The sequence below is a fragment of the Uloborus diversus genome, chromosome 3 (assembly GCF_026930045.1).
Source record: "Uloborus diversus isolate 005 chromosome 3, Udiv.v.3.1, whole genome shotgun sequence".
NCBI lineage: Eukaryota > Metazoa > Arthropoda > Arachnida > Araneae > Uloboridae > Uloborus > Uloborus diversus.
The window spans coordinates 18,210,429-18,224,221 of record NC_072733.1 but is presented as its reverse complement, the minus strand read 5'-3'; the positions used below and the strand labels follow the sequence as shown (position 1 = coordinate 18,224,221).

Here is a 13,793-nt window from a genome sequence, read left to right as displayed (position 1 = left end):
CGTCTTGAGAATTTTATTATTATTATTTTTTTTTCAACATTCCATTTTTGTCGTGTGAAAGATGAGTAATCCTTAAATTTGCAAAAGGGACGCGAAGCCCTCCAAAGTTCTAAGCGTAATGAAGAGTTAGAAGTAATTCCATAGGGAAATAGATTGTATAACTATACCTTTGTTATAAGCAAAGTCACCAAATACATTTTGATGGCTTTATTTATGACGAAGAAAAATTTGTTTTTAGGAGAATTTTAATTTTATAGTTTATATATAAAATATTTTTCCTTTTCTAAAGTCAAAACTGTTGAATTTTGGATTGTGGCCCAGCAGCATAAATACATAGAAGCTTGGAATTTTTTTCTTAGGCCCTGAAAGTTTTAGTCACTTTCACTATATTCCGAAGGACTTGTTGGAAACAGAGCATAAAAAAGAGTACAAAGAATGAATATTCGAAAATTATATTGAATTCTTGAGAGTTCAAACGGAGCCAAAAAAGTACAAAAGTGTAAGGCCTAATGATGTAATTAATACTAAGTTTTATTGCCCATGTTCATAATTTTGTTTTGTTTTGCATGACCTATATTATATAAATAAGTGTTTGTTTCACTATCGATTGGGGTGGCACTGACCTACATTGTTGTCGTGTGTCAGCAAGGCTGGCATTTTGGGGTGCGCTGCTGAACTTATTCAACTATACCGTAATTTGGTGTAAAGTACGAGTTCCACAGTACACACATGCCATAAGCACCCGTTTATAGGGTAGGCAACCATTCACATCACATTCACTCGAAGAAAGGACAGGAGAGAGAAAGTACATCCATGCCAGAGCAGGGATTCGAACCCGAGCTCTCCCCATCGCAGTCAGGCTTCTCTGACTACTAGACAAGACGGGTGGAACTGACCTACATTTTAATCAGAATTTAATAAAATACACTATTTTCCTATATAATTCAATTTTGTACAGTTTAATGTATGTTTAAAAAAAGTACGTAAGTGTGACTAAGTCACAAACTTTTGTACTTTTTTTTGCACTAAATAAAAGTAAAATTTTCTGTGAACCATTTAATGTGCTTAGTTTGCATGTTTGATAATGTGATCAAACTTAGACTCAAAGATTGGTCCAAAGTTGGGATTTAATGATATATCCCGCTCCAAAACTCAAAAAAAAAAAAAAAAAAAGCCTTTTTTTAGCGATTAAAAAATAACTAAAACTAACCACATCCTTCTCCAAAATTTAACCATATCTCCCTCCAAAAATTTTTTCGGTTAGCTGCTGTTTAGTAGCGTATCCAAACATTAGGATCTGAGTTTTTTTTTTGTCATAGCCGCCCTTATATCAACTACTGTAGTAGGATTAGAAATACGTGCTAAAACCAAAAGCTCTGGGAGGGGTTTTAACAACAAACCCCCCCCCCCCCACTTCCTGGCTGCACCATTATTACTGTTAAAGATATGTGGCAACTTTGTCAAATTGTGCAAGTCTTCCAAAATATGACTATTTACTTGAATTAGATCCACGCAAGATAAATTGAAATTGATTAAAGAATTTTGGATGATTTTTTTTTTGTCTAGTATTATTTGCGCCCAATTTTAAGCATTGCAACCTACATTATTATGGTATAATTAAAAAGCACCAGCATGTAAAGGACAGTAAAAAAAATACTTTGTTTTAAGGGTCAGTGCTGCCTCATGATAATCAGCTGTAATTTTAGCTTTCCAGGGTATTGATAATTTTACATTATTATGGTATAATTAAAAAGCACCAGCATGTAAAGGACAGTAAAAAAAAATACTTTGTTTTAAGGGTCAGTGCTGCCTCATGATAATCAGCTGTAATTTTAGCTTTCCAGGGTATTGATAATTTTATCGGAGCTTTTCTTAAAATCTTTTTACATAGTCTGCCTTATCTCAAAATGTACTTGCTTTGTTATTATTTTTACTCATTACTTCTGATTTTTAGGGTATGAATTGTAATACTTTTTATAATCTGAAACTGAGTTTCATATATTAAAAATCATGTAAATATGCTTTAACAGGTTGACATTAAATTTATTTCGGAGCTAACGCTAAAAGTTTCTTAAAATGTATATTCCTTTACTTGATGAAATTGGTTTCAGAGTTATATTTATTGTACAATTAAATAAAAATCTATGTTTTCAAAATATGTTCAATACATTTTATAAAATCTACATGTTTTTAATCATTTATGAATGCTATGCAAGAGATTTAAAATTATTTCTTAAAACTTTTAACTATTTTTCAATAAATGAAATGCATATGCTTATTACTTATTTAAATCATTTTAACACACTGGGTTACTTAGAAAATCAGCAATAATCCTGTAACGTATTTCAGCATTACATACTTCTCTAGTATGTAAGTGAAACCTATTTTTCATATAAATATGAATTTCCATACATAATTTTTTTAATTAACAATTAAATTTAATACTTGAAAGTTCAAGTGACCCCTGCATTTATTACAGGGCACCCTAGCCGGATCACGGCAAAAGCATCTTTAATTTTTGTTTTTGAAAAATAAAAATTATTTAGAATCAAATTTTTTTCATCATAGTCTCGATTTTTTCAGGTAGCTATTAGCTCCTGGTCTAGTTCTAAATTCTCATTATAACTGCTCGATCCGGTGATGGTGCTGCCATCTATCGGTATAAAAAATAATGGAGGCAAGGCACTTAGTATGGCAGTCCTCGACATAAATAGAGTGTAGTCAGTTGTGACTCGGAATCGATTGTTTGGTTGCTTTGAAAATGTAATCATTTATTTGTACCATTACCACTCAACAGTGTATTAAATTTTATTCAGCTATGATGCTTCCTCCATGGTGTTGCAATTATCCCAAACAGGAGTGTATGTTATCAAATGTATGGGGGAAAAAATGTTTTCAGTTTGTAAGCTTCCCGTGGACCGGGAAAAATATGCTCGCGGGCCGAAGGTTAGAGCCCTGGTCTATCTTTAAAACCTGTATATCATTAAAACCTGTCATATGCTATTAAAACCTGTGCGCGTCTGTCTAACCCTTAATCCGGATTAGAAATATGTCGACCAGGTCAGTTCTAGTACTGTTGCACACAGGACATTCAGGGAAAGCAATACCGCCCTGTCTCACCCATCTAAACTTTAAGCAGCTGGACACCCAGCCCTGAGTATAACCGGACTCACTGACGAGTACTAAAATCATTAATTTAAAAAATTGCAACAATATTTTTTCTCAATTAAAATCACTTTGTTTTCCTACGATGCGTTCTTTCCTTTAATAATGAAGAATATTTGTGAAAAACATTCAACTCGACACACTGGAGGCAGGGGAGGGGGGAGCAAACCCCAGCCCCAGGTTGCGCCACTGGATGAGTGAAAGAATTTTGAAGTTTTTCCACTTCTGATAAAAGTTATTTTTACCTTAGCTACAAATGCGTAAATTATATTCACACATATCTTGCTTTAAATTTCCAAACGATAATATGCTATGTTTTTTGAGTGTTTTATATTTTAATAGTATTATATAATTTCTTACGCCAATCGACTATTTAAAAAAAAAGTCCCCCCCCCTTTGCACAGAAAAATTCATTTTTATTTATTTATTATTATTATTTTTTTTTTTTAACTCAAAGCGTTGAGTATTTTCTACAACAATTTCGGAACATAATCCTTGATTATTGTTTGAGCTGCGATACATTTTTAAAACGAAATATTTGTTTCAATTTCGTATAAAGAAAAGTGAAAAACTGTTATAGCTTTTGAAATTCACTACAGTGAAGAAGAGTTTATACCTTTCTCTTTTATACTTTTGATCAATTATACGTTTTTTCATTTATATGCTTTTCTCATACAGTCCCTTCAAAAACGTATAAACGGTGCTTCACTGTATTTGCGAAGACAAGTTACACCGTACAGCATTTAACTTAAAAAGGCAAAGCGCCCACAATTTAATTATCGCCAAATTTCACATATACAATGCTCCAAAAAAAAAAAAAAATGTATTATCAACGGCAGAAAAACAGGCATGATTGAAGTATCTTAATCTTTTAGTAGAGAATGAAAGCTCCATTCGTTCTCACACATTTTATCTGGTCTGAAAAGCACCTAAATATGGGATGGATGCAAGAAAAAGGTTGAAAGGGGGGAAAAAAACCCTTTAAACTTGGTTCTGACAGATCAGTTTTCCCAATCAAGACTTGCAGCGAGGTGAATATCCTTGCATTTCTTAAGTTATAACTTCAAGTGCCACACACCACACCTAACAAATTACTTCTTAGTGATTTTCGTTATTCATTTTGCGATGAGAATATTAACTTCGCAATTAAAAAAAATAGCCCACTTAATAAAACTTTAAAAATAAGTACTACTTTGTTGCGATTAGTTTGTCAAATTTTTGTATAAAAATATAGAAAACGGCCAAAACATAAATTTGACCAAACATCTTTAACAGGTCGGGAGAATCATCGTAGCAGGTAACACTTAGCACATTTCCAAGTTTCTTAGCTAAAGGCACTAAAGGGTAAGGTCATTAGTAACAGACAGTCATAAGTTTGGATTCAAGTAATAAGCACTTAAGGCGGGTAAAACTGGAGTTGCTGCAACCCATGAATACAGTGCAACCATCTAGTGTTATGAGAAAAGGTTATGAACAGCCACCACAAGCTCAGTTGGCGTTTCATGTTAATTTGATCTTAATAAGGCTTTAATTCTAAAAATAAAGAACTTTTGCACATTTTGAAGATAAAAAGGGATTTTGTCTATTACTCATCCTTTCCTCATCTTGTCTGTTACTGTGTATAGTCAGATTTTTTAGTGTCTGTTACTGGTGGTCGGACCTTTTTTTGAAAGTGAGCAAATAAAAAGACAGGCTCTGATATGTATGTATAACGACACTAGGGACCAAAGCTGAAAACGTGTGAGAGAATTACTCCATTAAGTGGTACAAAAGTAGTTATCAGGATAGGAAACATTTCTTTTAGTATTCGAATGGTGAGAAACTTGATATAAACGAGTATGACAAGCACATCATTATCAATTTATTCACAACATTTCTATTTATTTCCAAATATAGCAAATCAATACAGCAACAAAATTTATACAATGTAATGACACATTAAAAAACAAGTAAAAACATAGAATGTAACAAGAAGTGGTATTTGTAACATTAAATGTTAAGTTTCAGTACATTTTAACTATCACTTGCGGCGGACTTTACAGGTGGAAAAAATGGGTTTATTATAAATTATATGAATGTTCATGTGCTTTTCATGACATGTAATGAATTTGTTTTTTTAAAGTTTTTTGCTGATCATTCAATAACATGAACACTGAAATTAGCCTTCCACATGAACTAATGGTAATTTCCCCCGGGGGGGGGGGGGGGGGTAACGATTAAATGAAAATAATGCTTATTTTCATTACAAATTAGTACAAAAAACATAAAACTATGAAGCCATGATTTGATACTAATGTGTATGTATTTAAGCTGAAACACTTCCCCAAAAATATGATGCACAAGATAAAATTATAATGACAGTAACTCGGTAATCTTCATAGAATAGCCAGTCACTGCTGCAGAAATAATGCCCACAAAATTTGTCATAATTAATCCCAACTTTTTAACAAATGAAATGTAAACTTTATATACAGCAATTTTATGAAATATTTGTGGCTGCTTTAGATTTTTCATTAGTTCTTTTTGTTGTAGCTAATTTAAAACAAGCATGAGCTATTAGCAATTTGCAGCAACTTTAGGGAGTCGCAAAGAGAAACAGCAACAAATTTTATAAATTCCAGCACCAATTTCCATTATGATTTTTTAAAAAAGATGCATAGAAATGCTAATGACATGCAATTAAATTTATAATATTAAAGAATAACAATTTTGATTAACATTTGTTTTAAAAATAAGACAAATTTCAGCACCGATTAATTTGATTTTAAGGATAAAATTTAACTATGCTTTAATTGAAATGTAATTTTATAGTTGATTCAACAAGAAATAAGCAAGTATAGGACACATGAAAGACAAGTGCAAGTGTTTAACAAAAGGCTTTCATGACAGAGAACACACTAATTAAAAATGTTCAAACATGATAAAAATTTTTGTTTGTAAAGAGTATTAAGCACCAAACAAATAGGTATGGACTGGTTAACACATGTACTTGATTTGAGAATTATAAAACAATTCAGAAAGAAAAATAACAATGTAATGAAAATGATTATTTCAGAAGTAAAACAGAATTAATAAAATAAACACTTTTTAAAGATAAAAGTGTGGAAACAGGTAGAAAGTAGCAAATGTCGACAATTTGTGTCTTTGTGCATGCTTGAATCTTTTTACTTAAAAGTCACATGTACTACTCTTCTAAAAATGTAAAATTAAATGCATATTTCATATGAAATTTCAAACATTTCAACTACAAAATATTTTATGCATTTTAACACTTTCTAAATTAAGTTTTTCATCACCAGAACTTGAAACCAGTAAACATGGAAATACAATGTTTTGCAACAAGAACACATGCATAAAGCAACCTAAAGTAACAAAATATAACATTTTTCCAACACATTTAACTTTCAGCAATAATTCTTTAAAAATGCATCATAAAAATGCAAGAAATATGATATTTTAAATATTTCTTGAGAAAAGCTTAAGTTCAGTCACTCTTCATATTGCATATAGTGAGCACAAGTACAAATTTGTGCCATAAATATTGATCAAAATTTAGCCATACATAAGTTACCATAAACCAGATGAGCGACCTCCAGGTGGATTATTAACCCTAATTCCACATCGTTGACCTTTATCATCATCAATTTGCGCTCCTAAAAATTAAGAAATATAAGAAACGTTACTCATAACATTTCTTAGAATGACTTCAACTGTAAAAGCTAAGATATAAAAGCTTAATGATGATGAATACAGTAGAGCCCTGTTATACCATGCCTCAGCAAAGAGGGAGAAGGGACACCTACTGTCTGTTTTCGTTAGCCGAGACGTTCCACGAATTTGGGCATGCGTCAGGTCTGTTCTGATTTTATCAAAATAGGGAGGGAAACCCGGAAGTAAAAGGTGCAAAATGATGTGTTCAACACTTCTTTCAGTGGCGAGCGGAAAGTGCCTGTCTTCAACCTATCGCCCCTTTTTAAAAAGGAATCTATCTCGAGTGCTAGTCTTTACTTTCGAGAACAGACAGTATTGGCCCAGGCTTGAGATTTTCAAAATGAGGGTTGAAATATAAGTAGGGACACAGGAGTAAACAATATAGAGTGGGGCCCATAAAAAAAAATTTACGACGGGCTCCAAAATTTCTGTGCACGCCCCTGAATCAGCATACGGCAGAATCAGTTGCACTGTGAATGCCGTTTTGATCCTCAATATTTTAAGTAACATTTGCGAATTATCTGTAGTAATGCAAGTATATCTCCTTTTGCATTCCATTCCAAGCTCTTTATGTTCCCTTGAAAATGAGTTTTAATCACACAGACTATAAATTACTACTAGTTTTATGTCTGCATTTTTATTTAATGACAGTTAATAAAAATTGTCCACACACAATAATCTGTGATGTGATTTCACTAAGTTTAACTGGATATTTAGTTCAAAGTCTCGTAGTATTGTATTGTGTTGTCACTATCCCATGGTCATGTTGTCAATGCAGGTGCAAAATATGCCTACCAATCCCTGCAGTATAATACAAGGGCAATTCGGAAAGTAACCTTTGAATCGCTGTAAATAAGACAAACCAGCACAGAGGAAAAACATTTATTTACATATTAAAGGTACAACTCTCCTCTATTTTTCAACGTAGTCACCGCCATTATTTAGGCATTTGTCATACCGTTTTACCAATTTATCAGTTCCATCTGTATAAAAAGCGGCCACCTGCGATTTAAGCTAAATAAGTGTCACTGAGATTTTAAGTTCCTCGTCGTCTGCGAAATGCTGTCCCCCAAGCCATTTCTTCATTGCAGTGAACAGATGGTAATCAGAAGGAGCCAAGTCTGGGCTGTAGGGAGGATGGGGAAACATATCCCATTTGAACTTGCTCAAAAGCTCTTGAGTTCTTACAGCAGTGTGAGAGCTCATAATGTTTGAGTTGTATACGGAACACAATTCACGATGGATATCTGCTGCTGACATTTTTTTTAGGCCAAAAGAAATCTTATCACTCCTTGCACCTCACATTTCACGGGACTTTCTATGGCGGCACTCATTTTGTCACTCTATAACTAGCAAACACTTGGTCCTACAACACTCTCTCTCCCACTGGAAGCTTACTGAATCAAAGATTGCTCGTGCATTCGATTGAGGGCGCTCCAAACCGTACTTCCAGCGCCACGCCAAAACGGTGGTTACTTTCCAAATTGCCCTCGTAGGTTTAGCTGTAATTCAAAAATTGAATCTATGAGTTACAAAACCAGTCATTTCCTACGTTTTACCAAATGAGATGACTGGTTTTCGGGTTCAATTCAATTGTGTCACTTTTCTTTATAAAAGACGAATTAAAGTCAGGGTATAAAAAAACTTCCAGAAACGTTCAGCTAAATGTGCAAACAAAATAAATTCATTTCCTTATAAATTAAATTAATTTTATGTAGTTTTTAAAAAATTGAGTGAGAGATAAATGAATGATTTTTGTTCTATAAACAAATATATCATGAGATAAATTAAAGCACATAGTGGACATTTAGTCTAATTAGTTGTGGTTTTTTGTGAAAATTACAACAAAGCAGAGTAAATAAATTTATAAATTTTTAGTGCTATAATGAGGCAAATTAAATTAGGTTAACAAAGAAATTCATATTTTTTCCATCCATTAGTATTATGTATTAGTTATTTAACATTTATTTAAAGCAATTATTAAAATAAAGCTTTAAATATTATCACCAAAACAAGCTGCATATTTTGAAGAAACATGTAACATTTAAGCAAAATTCATTGCAAACTGGTGTCTGTGCTTTAATATTTACTTATATTTGAATAAATTAATACAGACAAAAAGGTAATACAGTTGAACCCTGCTATAGCAAACACCGAGATATAGCGATCCCCCTGGTGTAGCGAACCTTTTAAATGGTCCCAACTGCGGTCCTATGTCATTAATGCAATTTCAGAGGTTTGTAACGATCTCCAAATGCTGAGAATAGGTTATAGCGATCCAAAAAATTCTTGAAATTTCAAGCTTTTCATTATTTGGTGAAAAAAAATCAGAAAGCCATCATATCATTCGTAAACAGGGGCCAATCCAGGATTTTTTTCTCGCTACCTATTTTTGTGAAAGTATTGCATCATTCTATTTTTGGGAAAGTCTTTATCAGCATTGTTTTTTTTTTTTTTTAAATTTTAGAGGCATCCTAATTTTTGTAAAAGAGAAGTAGAACAAGTGAAATTTTAGTTCGAAAAGTGTAAATGTCATCTAGTATTATTTTTAACAGATTTCGTTTTTTGGGGAGGGAGGGGGGAGCTAAAAACCTAAGAAGTACGAAAAATATCATTGTAATTTCAGCTTAATGGGCTATGTACTGTGTACAAAATAGGAAATTATGAGAAAAATGGTTTCCCAAAACAGATGTTGAAAGATTGCAATAATATTGCATAAATACACTTTGGCGAGAAACAGCTAAAAATTAGTTAAAATACTACAAAAAGTTTTCTATTTAAGTGATTGTTCATATAAACCTGCTTAGAATGTTATTTTATGAGTAAATTTTGCTTTAAACGTAGAAACAAATTTTATATTTTAAAATGCGAATTTTTGTGAAATTTTCGATGTTTTTGTGAAGCCACTGATTTTATAACTTGATTTTTGTGAAAGTACCGATTTCAAAACAAGATTTTTGTGAAGGTACCGAAAAACGGTAGCAAAATTAGCCTGTATTGGGCCCTGGTAAACGAACCTCTCTCTGATCTGAAAAGTGAATTTACTTCAAACAAATTTCATTTAACAGAAGTTTTGACCTATACATAGAGGTTTTTCTGATTTTATTAGCTTCGATATTTTCTACGCAATTCAAAAACCTTTGACAATAACAACTTGACTGGACTCATCTTCTGATGTTGATGAAGAGACAGAAAATATTAGTCCTGGACCTTCAATTTTTGCTCTAAAGACAGGGGTGCCCATCCCCTCCTAAGGGCACACCTCCCTCAAATCGTTTAGACCCTCCCGAAAAATGCTCCTTAAAACACACCTCCATTAAATTTTCAATGGCACATTCTGTGCCACAATCCCCCCCCACCCCTGGTGGGCCAAAGGCTGCTGTCATTTTTTTTTTTTTTTTTTTGCAACTGAAACCATAGATCAAAATACTGCAGATTTGTTTGCAATAGTTGGCTAAAAAATTGACGAAATGCATTTTAAATCCGAAAGCTTGCTACCGAAAATAATTTATTTCTTCCATACAACAGATTTTTTTTTAAAAAAATAGTACTTTTTTACAGTTACCTTATTATATAGCACAATATAATTTATATATTTATCTTCATTGCTCTAATTAGTATTAGAAACATCGTGCAGTTAAGATGTTTATTATAGAAGTATCTGAGTGAATTTAGACTTTTTTTTTTTGAAAAATTGGATGTAGCCAACCCTTGGCTATAGGGATCTCTCAAGTCAATCAGTTGAGGTTTTTTTATAGCGGGGTTTGACTGTATTTACATAGCTATATTGAATTTCTGTAGAAAAATACCTGAAAGACTAAAAGTAGAGTCTTGTAAATTCCTTGTTCCACCCCTAGTTGGGGGTCTGGAATGAAATTCCTGGCCACCTTTTCCACCACTAATTCCTTGAATGTATTCACGTGGCATAGAAATATTGTGAGAAAGAGGTGAAATAGGAATATCTCCATCTGGCACATCAGAATCTCCTCGAGCAACAGGGGCATGGTACCGCTGAAATGTAACATTTTTAAAAATATAATATGTTTCATATTAGCCAACTTTATAAAATGGCCACCAGCAAATTTTTTACGTGAAGGCTATTATTTCAATAAAGCAATATTAACAACAGTGTTTTAAAAAAGTATCACTATATATAAAAAGTTAATTGTTTTAAATTGCCTTTTCTGTTACAGAAATATCAACAAGATTCAGAAAGTAATGTTCTAATGTGGAATAAAGAATAGTAAAAATGAGTCACTAGCAGAATCTATAAACGTGCTTATCCAAATTTTAAGTACAATTAATTTTCTTCTCTAAGACAGTTATGTAAAACGAGTCACTCATAAGTCTAAAATTATTCTGAAGGTTATGTAGAATTTGTTTACTGCTTAGTTACTCCTTTTCAAAAGTAGAACTAACTTTGAAAAATCTCAATGTGTAAATAAATTTTTTCATCACCAAATATGTAAAGCAGTTTCATAAATTCTACTAAATGCGCATAACATATTAGAAGGTTCAATTTTTATTTATCTTATGTTTTAACACATTTTTGAAAAATCATATTTATTTCAAATCAATACATAATGACAATTTACAATGTAAAAAGAAAAAAAGTCTAACACTAAGGATGATGTATAAAATATCTTTCAGATACAAGTAGAAAAAATATAAAATGCAGCGAAAACGGAAGCTGTCCTTTCTGCAACTATGAAAGGATGTATAAGACAGGATTACCAAATTTTAAAGAAAAGCCAAGATAACACCAATATATAGAATTAAAGTAACTAGCCACTTTTTCTGGCTTTTTAATTTTCTTAGAGCATTAGAATTCCTTCATTTCAAGATGCTATTGCCATCCAAAAACATCCTTATTTATTAATTATTTACTTTTACAAATATGGTTTAAATCAACAAGATATAACTGGACAGAAATTCAGAATGAGCATGGCAAAGGGATGAGCGCACAAAGACTTGAGATAGAGGACGAGTTGAGCGTACCATCCATACTCTGCCTTTTTGAGAGTGAAGCCATATAGTTATGTATAGTTATCTTACATATTTAAATGTAGTAGTAGCAGATTGTTTATATATATGTCTGTGTGCGTGCGTGCGTAGGTTCAAAATTCTGTTAATGGACTATTGACATAAGTGTCATGTTATTTGTACTCATAGATTTCAGTGCTTTTTACAACTACTGAATAGTTAACTATGTGTAGCAGCAGGCCTTTGAGCAAATTTTAAAATTTTAACATTAGTTTCATTTTTTTGAATCTATCAAAAATATTTTAAGATATACTAATTTCTGATAGTAGCATAAAAAAGCTCAAGTTCGTACAATGCTATCCAGTGTCATCACGTTGGCATTCAAAGAAAATTATTAGGCGAATGTCGACAGTAAAAATAATCTGTCATACGCTGGTGACATAAGGTTGGCATTTCACAAAAACTGTTAGACAAATGTTTATGTCCCACAAAAACTATCAGGCAAATCCTGGTGCCTATACTGCATTCATAGAAATGAAATATCAAAAGTAAAACAGGTCCCTAGGTTTGTCACCATGCCACTTTCGATGACCTTCTCTGGAATAAAAAATACTCTATTTCTGCTTAGTATCAGCATCAATTTGTCCATGCCAAAAACATGATTGAAGTTGTCAAATGGCACATTTCTTTGCTTACGTCTAGTCTTTTTTTTTCTGGTGTTCAAAGCTGTGGAACCAAAAAAAAAGTGCCATGTGAGTTAACTGACCTAATTTTTCAAATCCTCCCCACTCGACCATCTCCGATTTGGATAAAATTTTATAGAGGTGCAGAGATGCCTTTGAAACTAACCTATGCAAATTGTCAGTTTCCTAAATCCAAATCCTGAGGATCTAGGATCTTCAAAAAATGTGATCCAAGCTGGCAGATTAGCTTTTTGTGCCAAATTGCCATGTTTACAGGAAATTTAACTACATTGGAAGCCTAAACTTTTAGGCGCTTAAAGTATGTTTGACCGTTAGTATATTCAAGTATTTTTGTGAATTTGAGCTTGTTAGATTTTGTGCAGCATGTGCGTGAACTTGTGAAAAAGCGCAATGGGAAAATTTTTTCCTGGATTTTTTTAAGTTGTCATAAAATTTGAATGAAAATAATTCAAAAACTCTTACTGCGTGATTCCATTCTAAAAATGCTTGTTTTTAATGGGTTACAGTTACAGAGCTCAAATATTTATTTTCTAAAAGATATTGTGATTCAAAGTGGTTATCAAAATCGTTCAAGTAAAAAATAGCCTATATTCAAAGTGTTATAGCTCAAGTTTGTCACCTCGCATCTTCTTTTCGTTTATACCATTAAAAAGAACACATTTTTTCCTTTCAAAATAAGTTTTCTTTGATGGTGTTCTTTCGAATAAGGATTAAAAAAAATGAGCTTGAAATTATACTGTCACATACTGGGACTGATACTGCATTCAAAATACTACATTCTATATACCCATAGCAGGATGAAACAAAAAGTAAAATATGGTAAGCAGTCATAAAGAGGTTTTAACATTGATACTTACTTCTCTTTGCTGTAAACAGGCAAATACATATGGTGAAAATGGTTGAGTGGGAACAAATTTTCCAGCACCTTGACTAACATGAAGCTAAAGAAAAAAAAAAAGAAAGAAAAACTATAAACGAAGGCAATCAAAAATGAATTTCTCTTCAAAAGTATATCTATTGTTACAAATTCTGTAAATAGTAATTATGATTAATTTGTTGTAATCTGGCTATTTTTGGCGTTTGTTCCATTAACTGTCATCTAAAATTATCGTAGTAACTTAACCTGTAAATAGTTTCTTGTAATGCATATACAACCCCCCTCACATTCAAATGAAGTATATGGTGCCCCATTTCCGAATGATAAGATTTGTGAATGGAATAAAAAGAAAA

At 32.3% G+C, this 13,793-nt stretch overlaps 2 protein-coding genes across 7 annotated transcripts in view; one reads left to right on the top strand and one right to left on the bottom strand.

Moving 5' to 3' along the window:
- The window catches only part of LOC129219465 (headcase protein-like), an 86,385-nt gene that overhangs the window by 9,208 nt on the left and 63,384 nt on the right, over nucleotides 1–13,793 (top strand). The window lies entirely within an intron of this gene.
- The window catches only part of LOC129219464 (dihydropyrimidinase-like), a 182,444-nt gene continuing 173,655 nt past the window's right edge, over nucleotides 5,005–13,793 (bottom strand). For all 6 annotated transcript variants that reach the window (XM_054853859.1, XM_054853861.1, XM_054853860.1 and 3 more), the window contains 3 exons: nucleotides 13,421–13,504; nucleotides 10,686–10,887; nucleotides 5,005–6,818 (listed from right to left, as the gene is read on the bottom strand). In XM_054853859.1, the coding sequence (XP_054709834.1) occupies nucleotides 6,733–6,818; nucleotides 10,686–10,887; nucleotides 13,421–13,504 (372 nt within the window). In that variant the 3' untranslated portion in view covers nucleotides 5,005–6,732. The remainder of the gene's footprint in view (nucleotides 6,819–10,685; nucleotides 10,888–13,420; nucleotides 13,505–13,793) is intronic.